General features: G+C 32.7%; 1 protein-coding gene across 1 annotated transcript in view; it reads right to left on the reverse strand.

The window, feature by feature from the left end:
- Window positions 1–14,420, reverse strand: part of Polr1A (RNA polymerase I subunit RpI1) — a 94,829-nt gene that overhangs the window by 50,886 nt on the left and 29,523 nt on the right. The window contains exons 5-7 of the mRNA XM_072526592.1: window positions 10,825–11,041; window positions 6,636–6,782; window positions 3,385–3,519 (exon numbers count right to left, since the gene is read on the reverse strand). Coding sequence (XP_072382693.1) covers window positions 3,385–3,519; window positions 6,636–6,782; window positions 10,825–11,041 — 499 coding nt within the window. The remainder of the gene's footprint in view (window positions 1–3,384; window positions 3,520–6,635; window positions 6,783–10,824; window positions 11,042–14,420) is intronic.

The raw sequence follows: 14,420 nt of genomic DNA on the forward strand, positions 1-14,420 counted from the left end.
CATAAGCAAAATTTTCAATACCTCTCTGAGGAAGCCAAACTTATCCTGAAACATGTTTATGAAGGACTGTGTTCTGAATTGTCTAAATTAGAGACAATTGCAGAAACATGTTTTTTAACCAGAGTGCCCAAAGCAACCTGCTACAAGATTATAGGAGAAACATCTTCTTCTAGATAGGGGAGAAAGGATTGTGGAAAATTCAGACAAATAGAACCGCACTTAATTTAACGTATAATCAGAACAATATACAAAATGTATGCGGCTAATATTTTTCCAACTATTGAAAGCCTTCGAAGGGAATTGGTTCGAAAGATCATTCTCTCACGTTCAGCAACAATACTTCGATTATTTCTTAAAGCCAATAATTTTAAGTACAAGACTATAGACAAGCGCCAGACATTAATGGAAAGTACTAGAATAAATTCTTTAAAAAACAATTATATCAGACAGATAACTGAGTATCGAAAATGAAACTAAATAATGTTTATTTAGACGAGACCTGGTATGATACTCATGAAACTGTGAAAAAAAAAGTTGGACGAATAATAACAAAAAATGTTTTTATTCAGTACCGCCCAATAAAGGAAATTACCTAAACATAGTGTGATTGTCATGGACAACAATATCATTCAAGATTAATGAGAAAAATACCAAATATTACTTGGAACAAATTACAAATTCAGGAATTTTTATTTAGGGAAGATTTGTATTTTGAGGCATCATTATACCATGCGGTCCATATGTATGGAATAAATTCATTTTTAGCGTTATTATGTACTATCTGAAAAAAAACCTGAAACAGGTCGATTTTTATTTTTAAATTGACAATTTACAGTATGAAAATATTATCTTATTCCAGCACCACCTCGAAAATTTTAAATAACAAAGGGGGTCGTGTGGCACCTTGTTAGAAAGGGATTTTAGTCCCCTGTTCAGCAATATAAAATTATTTTGTGCAACAATCATAACTGAGAAAATTGATTTTTACAATTAAATTAAATGTTCAACTTGACCACCATTATTCACTTCTTGACAATAACCGAGGCGATTTTGGAATTCTCGTACAACTCTTTGTATGACCTCGAAGGTTATTTTGTTAGTTTCTATCGTCATCCCAACTTTTAAATCAGCAATATTGCAGGGTCTATTAAAATATACTTTAGAAATAATCAGGTATTTTCGAATCTGTTCTGCTAAACATTAGGGAAAAACGTTTGAAGATAATAAAATATTAGTCAAAAAGCCAAATAAATAATTGATATGAATCTAGTAGGCTGCTGTCATTTAGGTATTTAAAGTTACTAAAAGACGTCAGTATAATATTTGTGCGCGTATTAAATTTAATTATGGCTCATTTGTCTGAGACTCAAAGAATAGACATTTTAATTATGATTGGTTGTGGTAATAAAACAAGAATTCAAACGGAGGTTTGTGAAATGTTTAATAATAAATACCCTGGTCAACAAGTTTCGCAGTCTACAGTTAGAAAAATTGAACAGAAGTTTCGTTATACTGGACATGTAAAAAATATTGAAAAACCAGGTAGAAATGTTAAATTTACTGATGAAAAAAAGTTAGATGTACTTCTAGAGATTGAGGAAAATCCGCATAAGATAACTCGAAACTAGCTGCCGTCAATGATGTAAGTAAATCATCTATTTTGAGAGTTTTGCATAAAGAAAAATACCACCCTTACAAAGTTCAGTTGATTGAGGAGTTAAATGAAGATGATCCCGATAGAAGGCAAGAATTCAGTGAAATGATGATGGACAGAATGAACGCAGATTTGCAGTTCATAAACAAAATAGTTTTTTCTGATGAAGCGACGTTTCATTTAAACGGAACGGTTAACAAACTCAGAGAAAATCCTCATTTGGCGTGTGAGACTCACGCAATATCCTAAAAAAAATTTGGGCTGGTATCATTAACAATAAAATTATTGGTCCTTATTTTTTTGAGGGCACAGTTGATGGTGAGATTTATCTAGATTTTTTGATTAACTTTTTAGTACCTACATTACGAAGATTTTTTCCTGATGTCAATCATACAAATGAGATAGATCGATCTATTTACTACCAACAAGACAGATCCATCCGTATTTTGCACGTATAGTTATAAATTATTTAAACGAGGTTTTTCCCAATAGGTGGATTGGAAGACGTGGAAAGATCAAATGACCGGCTAGATCTGATTTGACTCCTCTCAATTACTTCTTATGGGATTATTTAAAATCTAAAGTATATTTTAATAGACCAAACAGTATTGCTGATTTAAAAGTTAGGATAACGGAAGAAATTAACAAAATAACCTCCGAGGTGGTACAAAATTTTGTGCGAGAATTCCAAAATCGCCTCGGCTATTGTCAAAAAGTGAATGGTGGTCATTTTGAACATTTAATTTAATTGAAAATTACATTGAAAATACATTCTAAATATTATGTGACATCATTATCTTCATTCAACCTAAAGTTTTGTGATAGAGACATTATCAAAATTTTACATCTTAAAAATCAATTTTCTTGGTTATGATTGCACCAAACTTAAAAAACTTTATATTTCTGAACAGAGGACTAAAATTCCTTTCTAACAAGGTGCCACACGACCCCCTTTGTTATTTAAAATTTTCTAAGGGGTGCTTATAATTCAAAGGGGGTGCTGGAAGGGGATAATATTTTCATATTGTAAATTGTCAACTTAAGAATAAAAATCGACCTGTTTCAGGTTTTTTTCAGATAGTACGTAATAACGCCAAAAATGAATTTATTCCATACATATGGACAGCATGGTAGTAAAAACCCATTGTTGGAGGTTGCTCTTAGTAGACAGTACTAGAAGGAATATGTTGCTGATCACTGTGCAGTAATGGGCATACCGTGCTTAGACTTCCCCCTTATTATTGTACATGGAACCCAATATAGTTAATATTGGCTCAACTTAAAGAAAATATAAGAAGAAACGTGGCTGTTAAATGTTCGTCTACTGTTCTCCAGTTAATTAGAAGAGAAGTCGCAAAGACCACACCATCCAACTGGAAAAATGTAACCAAACATGTAATTGGAGGGAAAATGACTTATATATTAACCAGCATTAAAAAAAATAACTAAGAATTTAGAAGATACGAGTGATACTAGTGACTTTGAGCAGATTAGTAAGTACCTAATTAATTCGAATTAGGTGTTAGTTGAAACCTTTATTTTTATTGTAATTGTAGATATTCTCGTTTTGCTTATATATCTTTATACAACAAAATAAATTCTCCATAAGCTTAACCTGGTTTAGATCTATGCAACTAGCGTTTGGACAGAATAAGACATAACAATTCACGAATCTAACCGGTACTGGAAGCAAGCTAATTAGAAGTAAGAAATGTATCCTAAAGTCTTACCTGTTTCAATCCCTGTCCGTCTGCTCCACGAGCTTTTTCATTATCAAGTATCCCGTTTACGTCATTCTGCAATTCTTCCCAGCAATAATTTAATTTTTCTATAGGAGAATTTCCTCTGGCAATGTTATAGGCAGTCTAAAAATATTTTTAAAATAATTATATGGTCTAAGGTCTTGCCAAAATGAAACGTCATAATGAATCCACGTCGGTACAAGACACGACCCAAACGGGAAGGTGAATAGTTGGAAGCCCCCAATCTTATTTAAGAAATAGGCAAAATTGGCGGTATAATTTAAATTACAAACGAGAATTGAGTTTTCATTTTCTGAACTTTGTCTTGGTAAAATTGGCCATGTATCAACAAATCAAAATTAATGGCTTAAGCAACAATGTATCGATCTAGAACATTTACAACGACAGCACGACGACGGTAATTTACATAAAAAGCTTAAGGAGACTGCTGGAATATACAGAAAACGAAGACCAACTACCATAGTTAATCAGGATAACATGAGTGAAATAGTTAATCAGGATAAGTGCTGGGTGAAAAGGAGAAAATTGATATATGGGAAAATTATATCCAGGATCTCTTCCATGACGAAAGACCCATGAGTGAAGTTTATACAGACTACCAGCTGACTGGCCCTTCAATCACCAAAGAGGAGATAGAAAAGGCAATATTAAATTCATAAACAATAAGGCACCTGGACCAGATGAAATCCCGTCAGAAATACTCAAATTACTGGATGAAAGGGGAATTTCAGCACTACACAAAATATTTAACTTAATTTATGAAACTGGCTGCTATCCTCAACAGTGGTTACGCTCTACCTTTACTCCCCTGCCCAAGAAAGTCAATGCAAAAAGATGTGAGGATCACAGACTCATTAGCCTGATGAGTCACACTTTAAAGATATTCTTAAAAATACTACATCAAAGATTATACAAAAAATGTGAATGGGACATCAGTGACTCCCAGTTCGGGTTTGGGCAAGGTTTATGAACACGAGAAGCAATAGTAGCAACACAGGTGCTGGTCCAAAATTGCTACGATCAGAAGAAGGATGTGTTCCTATGCTTTTTAGATTACCAAAAAGCGTTTGATCGTGTCCAACACCACAAGTTAATGCAGATCCTCAAGAAAGTTGATATAGACCAAAAAGACATAAGATGCATTGAAAACTTGTACTGGCATCAAACGGCACAGTTAAAAATAGACAATTCTATATCCAAACCCATACATATAAGAAGGGGCGTTCGACAGCGATGTGTGCTTTCCCCTCTTTTATTTAACATTTATTCGGAAGCCATATTTCAAGAGTCTTTGGAGGATGCAAAGATGGGAATCAAAGTGAATGGAGTATTGATCAACAACATACGATATGCTGATGATGGTGTCTTAATTTGTGACAACATAGTCGATCTTCAACAACTTGTCACTATAATCGGAGAATACAGTAAGCGAATGCGATTAGAGATTAATACCAAAAAAAACCAAATTTATGATCATCTCCAGAAACTTGGATGCACTTGAAAACTCCACCATAACACTGAATACTAAGTCCATTGAAAGAGTGAGTAAATTTAAATACCTGGGATCGTGGCTTTTTGAAGACTGGGCATCGGACAGGGAAGTAAAATGTCGCATTGAGCAAGCTCGACAAGCTTTCGTAAAATTCAAGAAGGTACTGACTTGTTCAGAGTTCGATCTTCAACTGAGACTAAGGTTTACTAAGTGCTACGTGTGGTCAGTGCTGCTATATGGCGTAGAGGGCTGGACACTCAAAACGAGGAATATAAACAGATTAGAAGCTTTCGAAATGTGGCTCTATCGCCGTATCCTAAAAATACCATGGACAGCTAAAATCACAAATATAGATGTCCTTAAAAGAATAAACCAAGAACGCCAACTTTTCGAAACCACCAAGAAAAGGAAAACGGCGTATCTAGGTCACATCATGCGAAATGAAAAATACCAGTTCCTCCAACTTATAATCGAGGGTAAAATTGAAGGCAAGAGAGGAATGGGACGCAAGAAAATGTCCTGGCTCCGAAACATAAGGCAATGGACAGGGATTAACGACATACAATATCTGATACATATTGCAAGAAATAGAGAATTAATGGAAAATGTGATCGCTAACATCCATTAGTGGATTTGCATTTGAAGAAGAAGAAGATCAACAAATCAAAACCAAGTCAGGAAACTTAATTCAAATATACTCATATTAATTTTAAACAAACAATAGATTGTGTATAACATATTTGCTATATTTATATACTCTAATAATACAATTTTTAAACAAGATCATAGCAAGAAAAGTTTAGTTGATTATCAGAAGCACATGTAAGCTAACTTAAATATTCGCAATAGCCAATTCCGACAGGGGGCGCTGAAGATTTCAAAGATGGACAATAACTGCGGGAAAACAAATCATTTTGTCATTTGATCTCCAAGCTATAAAACGTTTAATATAAATAATTTACACGTGTGTTTTGCCAAAGTAAAAGTTGGAGTATGTTCTTCAAAGTTTGTTTTTGATTCGAGTTTATACATAAGGTAATTGACTCCCAAAAATAAAATTAAATGTTTGTTTTTCTACAGTATGTCTGAAACACAGGAAGTAAAATTTACATTATCTTAATTATTTATATGGTTGCAAGATCGGTAGAGATCTTTAGTTTAGAGTGAGGCAGTTTTTGGAGCTGGCCACGTTATATTTTGTAAATTACGCCTTAGGTTTTCTACTAATAACTTCATGAGACCGTAGGGGCAATTTAGCTGATGGAACAGCATTTTTCTTCAGTCTTCTTAATTTAGTTTCAGGTGTTACTATAAAGTAAATTAAGTATAAATATATTAAAATATAACACTTGGAAAGTAATCGTTCTCAGTAAAATATAAACTGCACACAGTCATGTACTTGGTTATAGGTTTGCCAATTCGCAAATGCATTGCCAAACTTTTCTCATATTCTCGTCCAGCGGAAACTTATGTATGGAATTTTTTTTGTGAATTATAATAGGAGGAACATTGAGGTACACTGCAATAGTTTTTTGAAGCTGAAGTCATTGTTAATTACAATATAAACCGGTCGCTAATATGTATACAAAATAATGACAATTTCAAGGTTTTCCCGAAGTGGATGCTTTTGAAATCTACCACCAGGCGTCGCCCACTTTGCGGTTTCTCGCGAATATCATAAACATTAAACAACAATGTAAATTTGTAAGGTACAAAATTGTCCTACCTTAGCTTCCACAGATGACAAGACATTAATATCGTTCTTACTTTGTACTACTTGTATTATAGTTTTTAAAAAAATAACGTTTTGTACGATATTTTTGTAACTGGTCGATTGTTTATTCTCTAATATTCTACCATTCACTAAGTTAACCTAAAAATAAAAAGAAAAAATAGCAAATAAAAATATATTTATTGTATAATCTTTAATTTATTTTTTTGTTCTATATACATATTATGTTGCCGCAACTTAATTAATAAACTCACTAAACAGCTCCGCAGTGACCTAGTCAAAGCTACTGACAGGACTAGACTAACATATCGTCGGCATCATATGAAAATTGCGTAAGTACCAAAATGTAAATTTTATAGGAGGTGAAAAAACAGTTTTTATCTTAGAGTAATTATAATGCTTGTAGTTTTTTTTTGGAATCATGTTAGTTTTGAAACAGAATTTCAGGAATGTTAAAAGAGATATCTTTTACTTCTAGTTTGGATAATTTAACGGCAAAAATCACACAAAAATTTGTTAAATATTTGGACTTAAACAAATTTCATTTAATAAGAACACTATTATTTTATTAAAAATTTTTTATTAGTTGCTAAAAAAATAACAAAACCCTAGACATTATAAATCTATATTAACTGAAAATAAAAATTACGCACAAAAATAAAGCTTAATCATGTTCAAGACTATCATAGAGAAGATGGTAATCTGGTTCAATTGTACTTTTTAGGGATTGAAGATTTTCAAATTGAAGAAAACAGATTTCTCCCGTTTAATTTTTAATTTACCTTGGTAAAGTTTGGGCAGTTTTTCCATGGGAACAATAATTAAGCATTTCTTATAGAATCTGACGGGAAGGATCTGAAACTCACCAGAATGCTTAATCTTATATTCTATGAATCCGTCTGAATTGTATTTTAATGCTCTAATACTTTGCACGGTAGGGTCACCTGTTTTACGTCCAGGACGAATTGAATTGACCAAGTTGATTTTAGAAAAATCTTTAAAATAAGCATTGTTTAAATATTGTACATCATAAGGTCTTCGGTTTATTACCCTTACATTTATTACGCTCCCTGAAATCTTCCTTTTAATTGCGAATGCATAGAATCGCTTTCCATTTGTGTATGCTGTTTCTCCAAGTATTTTTGAATAATACAAACATTACTGTCCATTGGAAAATTTAAAAGCGCATTCGATAAAGTGGAATTGCAATTCTGTGCACCACAACCGTCACTGTAAAAGATAATAAATTTGTTGTTTGGATCCATGTTTGGTATGACTTTGGTAGATAAAAAAGTGCAAATAATCGAGGCAAAACAGTTCGCCTTTAACTCTCCTTCTCCCTCGTGCTATAAAAAACACTAACCAGCCTTTGTAGGAACATCAAAAATAGTAAAATTGTGAAGAATCTTAGTTTTATAATAAAGCGCAGACACGTTTGACTGTGGGCACAATAGAACAGATTGAAGATCCATAGTGAAAACTTGAGTCTTTTTCTTTTTCATTACGGGCCTCCTTCTTTTTTAATTCTGTGTTCTTGATAAACTAACTCTGAAACGTTTTGTGTTCGATATCCTACACAGACATTCGTCTTTTTTGGGACTGAAAAGACAAATTTAACTCCTCAAAAATACATTTAAATTGGGCCAATCCAGCCGGTTCTGTTTTTCTATCTGTTAACTAAACATTTTTGTAAAAGTCATACAATTCAGCTTTAGTTTTCAAGTGTCTACTGTCTTCCTTCTTCGCTTAATCCATAACATTTGAAAGTGATTTTTTTCGACGTTCTTTCTTCACACGAACACCTAATTTTTAATTTCCTTTCATGTTTCTGCACTACAAATTTATTATCCTTTCTTCCCTTATATAATGCCCCTTCTTGTCTCTTCTTCTAGTTGGTATTGTACTCCAAGTCTTGACTGTCGCTTAATCTGTTTTTCTTCCTTTTGCGCTTTTTAATAGCATTATATGCAGCAACATTTTTTTCTGCTTCTGAGCTAGTCTCTTTTTCTAATGAGTCATCATTTAACCCGGAATTTTCCTTTTTACGCGGCATTTATATCGACATTGTTTTCAAAACTAGTTGAGTTTCTTATTTTATTTGCATTGTTGCTTTTAGAAACTTCGTTAAAGTTTGTACCGTTAGTTAATTCTAGTTTCTCTTCATCGCTATTCAAAACATTATTCCGTCTTAGATTGTTTTTGTAGTTAGCCTCTTCAATAGTTACATCGGCATTGTTTAGAGAATCTAGGCCTATAAAGGCATCTAAAATATCAGTGTGATCTAGTTCTATGATTTTCTGGACAAAATCTTCATTGCGTTATTTGGGCTTGGATACACTCTTGTATCTTCTTGCAAGGTGCATATTATGCAGCTTGCAAGATCTATGGGTTGAATTTTCACATCTTGATGTTCCAACCCAGTATAATATAGTGATATCAAGAAAGCAGGTTTGAAGTTAATTTTGTGCGAAGAGAGAAAATTGGCAATAGAATTTCACTAGATCTTTGTGTAACAAAGATCTAGTAAGAAAAAACAATAAAAATTTATGGAAAATTGAGAGACAACATTTAGAACAATATCTATATGTCAATTGGTACGGTACTATCTGTAGTGAAATAAAAGCATTGAAAATTAAAACACTAAGGGCCGGTTGTTCGAACGCTAATCAAAACTTGATTGTAATCAAATATTTAATTAAAATCAAATATGTCACATTTTGAGGTTATGTTGACTGATTTATTTTATTCAATTTTATTATTTTGCGTTTTAATTTATAATAAACCATAATTCAATTCTTTCTGATGTTAATTTCATGTTTTTATTTACAAATCAATAATAATAATAAGCAATGTTTAATAATTTTGACAGCTGCTGTGACGTATTTACTTGTAATTAAATATTTGATTACAATCAAGTTTTGATTAACGTTCGAACAACCGGCCCTAAGAATAATCTATGAAAAAAACACTGATAAAAAATAGAAGTTTGAATGGATGAATATCATTGGTTGAAATATTATATGCTGTATATAAGAAGGGCTATAGGACTATAAAAAATTACTTCCATAGGATTTATATTACATTTATTCATGGAACTTTCAGTTTCTACTTTGTTACCTAATTTTTAATTTACTGACTAAAAATAACGTAAGATATTAGAGAGATATTGCAGAGTCAATTTTGCACTTGCTGTATTACAGCACGCGTTATTTGGACAGTAAAGCATGCGCAGATGTGATATTTGGCTTACGCTGCGTTATTGAAAATACGGCCTGCAGTTATTAGGGGAGCCGTTACGCTGTGCGGAATTCGTTGCGTTATTTTCTTTCTCAGGTTGTGTATGTTGTTTGTCTTTTATTTAAACCAAGTTTATTTGTAATAATTTTCTAAGATGAGTACATCAGACAGTAGCATAATACAATATAACTAATAATTTGAGATAATGATTAAGGTGACAAATTGATTAAAAGCTGAAGATCTTTAAGCTTGCTGGGATATGCGAGCCTTCTCATCACTCCTAAAAGCAAAAATATAAGGGCTTAATTTCAAAAGTAATGTAGAATGCAAATGCATTTACCACTAACAAAGTTTCTAGTATTGGTATGAATAAAATCTGGTAGGCGTAAAGCTCTTGAAAGTGTAGGAATATCTTGTCTGCTAAACCTAAAATATATTTTTACATCTGCTTCCAACATGTTTTCTAAATTAAATTCTTGATTTTGTAAATGTAATACATGTTCACCCACAATGTTATTTAAAATGATGAACTCTACATCATCATGAGCATTTGCTAAAATAAGTGCTTCTAAATCATGATCCATTTTCAATAATTTGCGAAAACAACACAGATGAAAAGAAAATAAATGAAATGAAGATAACAAATGAAAAGAAAACATAAACAACGTAAATAATGCAACAAAGTATGCATAAGTTCAAGCAATATCTCATTTGTGATGTGTCAGCCGTATGTCAAAACTGTCGAAATAGCGCGGTGTCAATAGTGCAACGCAGGCATTTGTTAACTTTGCAATAACTCTCTATTGTAATAACACCTTATTTTTTTATTATATATTTTTTCCATACAAGTAAAAATTCTTTTGAAAACAAGTTTTACATTTTCCTAATTCATTAGGCATTAAATATTAGCTGATTGTTAATATAATATACAAATTTGTGTACTTACAGGTCTGACATTTGGTGGTGGAACAGGAATCACTTCAAAATAAAATGCATCAGTTGGGTGTTCACAGTCGACATTTGAGAGTACAGATACAAGTTGTTGCAGAAATTCTTTTTCTTGTTTCCATATATCTCTTAAATATTGCCTTGACTCTTCCGGCGTAATGTATTTAGACTCCATACCTGTCACTTTTTGTCCCATAACCACATCAGAATCATTTCTATCAACATTTATTAAAATTAGTTGGGGAGGGAAAATAAAAAAAAAAAATTAATTTTAAATAATAATTCTACAAGGCCTAAAAAATTTAAAGTCCAAAAACCAGGATTAAACGAAATAAAAAACAAGTCATTATAACAATACTAAAAGGCAGAGTCGTAATAAATAAACTTGAAGAAGGGTTAAATGGCAGCTTAAGTGGACAGAACGAAAAACAGAACCGAAAGAACAGGAGGAAGATATAAAAAAGCACAAAAAAAGTTTTAAACAAGAGTATCATAAAAAAAAGTATAAAAATAACAGAAAAGAAAAGCAAAAAATCAATATAATGAATACCAAAAAATGGTATACAGGGTGTCCAGAAACTCTACTGACAAACGAAGACCGGAGATTCCTCTGATAATTTTAAGACTAAGCTCCTAAAAGGAGCTAGAGGTCTTTACCGCTTCTATTTAGAAAAACGAAAACTGGCAAGATCATTTATCCTCCAGAGTTGAATCAATTTCATCAACTGCGAATTTCTAGTATCGATCATAGACATCCGTTTTGGTAGATCAACGGTTATTTTAACGCATTAACTTTTTTGTCTTTACCTTTTAAGCATTCGTGAAACTAGATTATTAAATGTTTAGGTCTTACTCTATTTTTTATTTCTGTTCTTTCTCTTCCAGTGTCTATTGTTGCTTGGGAATCTCGCATTATCATTTTTATCATTCTTATAATTTTATTTGGTATATTCTCTTTTCTATTTCTCTCTTTTTTTGTGAAACAATGATTTTATGATTTTTGATGATTTTTTCAACAAAGAGACATGCAGAAATTTACATGGATAAAACCTACTAGGAATCTGCACTCGATAATCGACTATATAATCCAACGTCAAACTTTCCAGCTGAAAACAACTGACGTAAGGGTATATCGTAGATCAGAATGTGGATCCGACCATTGTTTACTTATGGCCAACGTGATAGTTAACTATCGCAAAAACAATAATACTCAGGTACAGAATATACATAGGACAAGAAGTAACATCCCCTAAATATAACCTACAAAGCTTAAAAGAAGATTCAACGAAATTTCTTTACAAATTACGACTGGCCACAAAAGTACAAAATGTGGATCGAGAAAATATATCAACGGAAGAATTTTACCAGCAACTTAAAAAATGCATTCATGAGGCTGCAAGTGAAGCATTATGTTATAAAGACAAACATGAAACAAAAAATCAAGAATAGTGGTCGGAGAATATGCAAACGTTAGTAAACAAGAAGAAAACTGCCTATAAGAAATGGATGTCAACGAGAAAGGAGGAAGATTACAAGATATATAAAAAATTAATTCGAGATGTAAAAATAGAAGTAGTGAAAAGTAAAAATGAGATGTGGGATCGAAGATGTGCAGAGGTGGACAGGTATATGGGTAGAAAAAGAGTTTTAAATAACGTTTAAATAAATAAATCTTTCAAATCGCATTATTTCTCACAAAAGTGATTGCAGAATTAAAAAACCATCTTGTGCTTTGGCAGAGCATGTAATCGATAAAGACCATATAATGGATTTTGATAACATTAAAATTTTATGTAGTGAAAGTAATAAATTTAAAAGGACTTTTTTGGAAATGGTTTGTATTAGCAAAAGTGATAAAAATTTAAACAAAAGATCAGAAATTCAAAATTTAAGCAAAATTTATAATTATATTCTTTCTTTATGATTTATATATAAAACTTGTAAAATGTCATATTTAATTCTCCATATATCTGTTACATTCTTTCAGACATCTGTCAACGGTGAATAAATCTTCTTCTTTTTGTTACTAAACAAAAAAGAATGTTTAAACGAAATTTTACTTTTGGCAATATAATTGTCTTCTTCTTCTTAAAGTGCCCTCTCCTCAATGGAGGTTGGCTACTACAATTTTAAAATCTTCTCTATCTTCAGCTGTTCTTATTAGCTGTTCAAAATTTAGCCCTGTCCATTGTCGGATGTTTCTGAGCCACGATAGTCTTTTCCTTCCTAGGCCTCTCTTTCCCTCGATTTTTCCTTTCACTATAAGTTGGGCATATTGGTACTTATTATTTCTCAGTATGTGGCCTAGGTATGATGTTTTTCTAACTTTTACTGTGTTAAAAAGTTCTCTTTCCTTGCCTATTCTATGCAGCACTTCTTCGTTTGAGGTATGCGATGTCCATGAAATTTTGAGCATTCTCCGGTAGGTCCACATTTCAAAGGCCTCCAATTTATTTACGGTTGATGTTTTTAGGGTCCACGTTTCAACTGCATATAGAAGAGTCGACCAAACGTAGCATTTTGATAAACGTAGTCGAATTTCGAGTTTTATTCGAGAATCACAAAGCAGTTTTTTTTATTTTTTCGAAAGATTTTCTGGCCTGTTCTATTCTCGATCTTATTTCTAGATCAGGATTTAGGCTGCTATCGATCCAACATCCCAGGTACTTAAATCTATTGACCTGTTCTAAAATGTGCCCATTTATTGTGCAAGGTTGAGGTACGTTTTGGTTTTTTCGGATTGACATCACTTTGGTTTTTTTAATGTTTATTTTCATACCAAATTGCTCACAGGTCGAGTTGGTCTTGTCGATGAGTCGTTGTAGACCTACGTCGGAATCCGCAATTAACACTGTATCATCGGCGTATCTGATACTGTTGATATTTACGCCATTCACCTTGACTCCATCCTTGGAATCCCCCAATGCTTCTTTAAATAGAAACTCGGAGTAAAGATTAAACAGCAGAGGCGACAGAACACATCCTTGTCTAACTCCCCTCCTAATTTCTACTTCTGCGGATGTGGAACCTTCGATCCTAACTCTGGCGTTTTGGTTCCAGTACAAGTTTTTTAAGAATTTGATGTCTTTTCCATCTAAACCGACTTCTTGCAAACGTTCTAATAGTAGGTCGTGTCTTACTCTATCAAATGCTTTTTCGAAGTCTATAAAGCATATAAATATATCTTTCTGTTGGTCGTAGCATTTTTGGGCGAGAACTAGTAACCTGAACAGGGCTTCTCTCGTTCCCATGCCGGCTCTGAATCCAAACTGATCGTCTCCGATGATTGTTTCGCACTTTCTATAGATACGATTATGTACGATTTTTAGTAGGACTTTTACTGCATGACTCATAAGGCTTATCAGACGGAACTCATTGCAGTGTTGTGGGTTTGGCTTTTTTGGTAGTGGGATGAATATTGACTCCAGCCAATCTTGGGGTATTTTACCTGTGTCATAAATGCGATTGAATAAAAGGACAAATATTTCGATATTTTCTTCGCTGATTAATTTTAACGTTTCTGGGTATATTCCGTCTGGACCTGGGCTTTTATTTGTTTTAAGATGATTAATTGCATTTATGATTTCAGATTTC

Source organism: Diabrotica undecimpunctata, chromosome 3 (genome assembly GCF_040954645.1).
Source record: "Diabrotica undecimpunctata isolate CICGRU chromosome 3, icDiaUnde3, whole genome shotgun sequence".
Taxonomy (NCBI): Eukaryota; Metazoa; Arthropoda; class Insecta; order Coleoptera; family Chrysomelidae; genus Diabrotica; species Diabrotica undecimpunctata.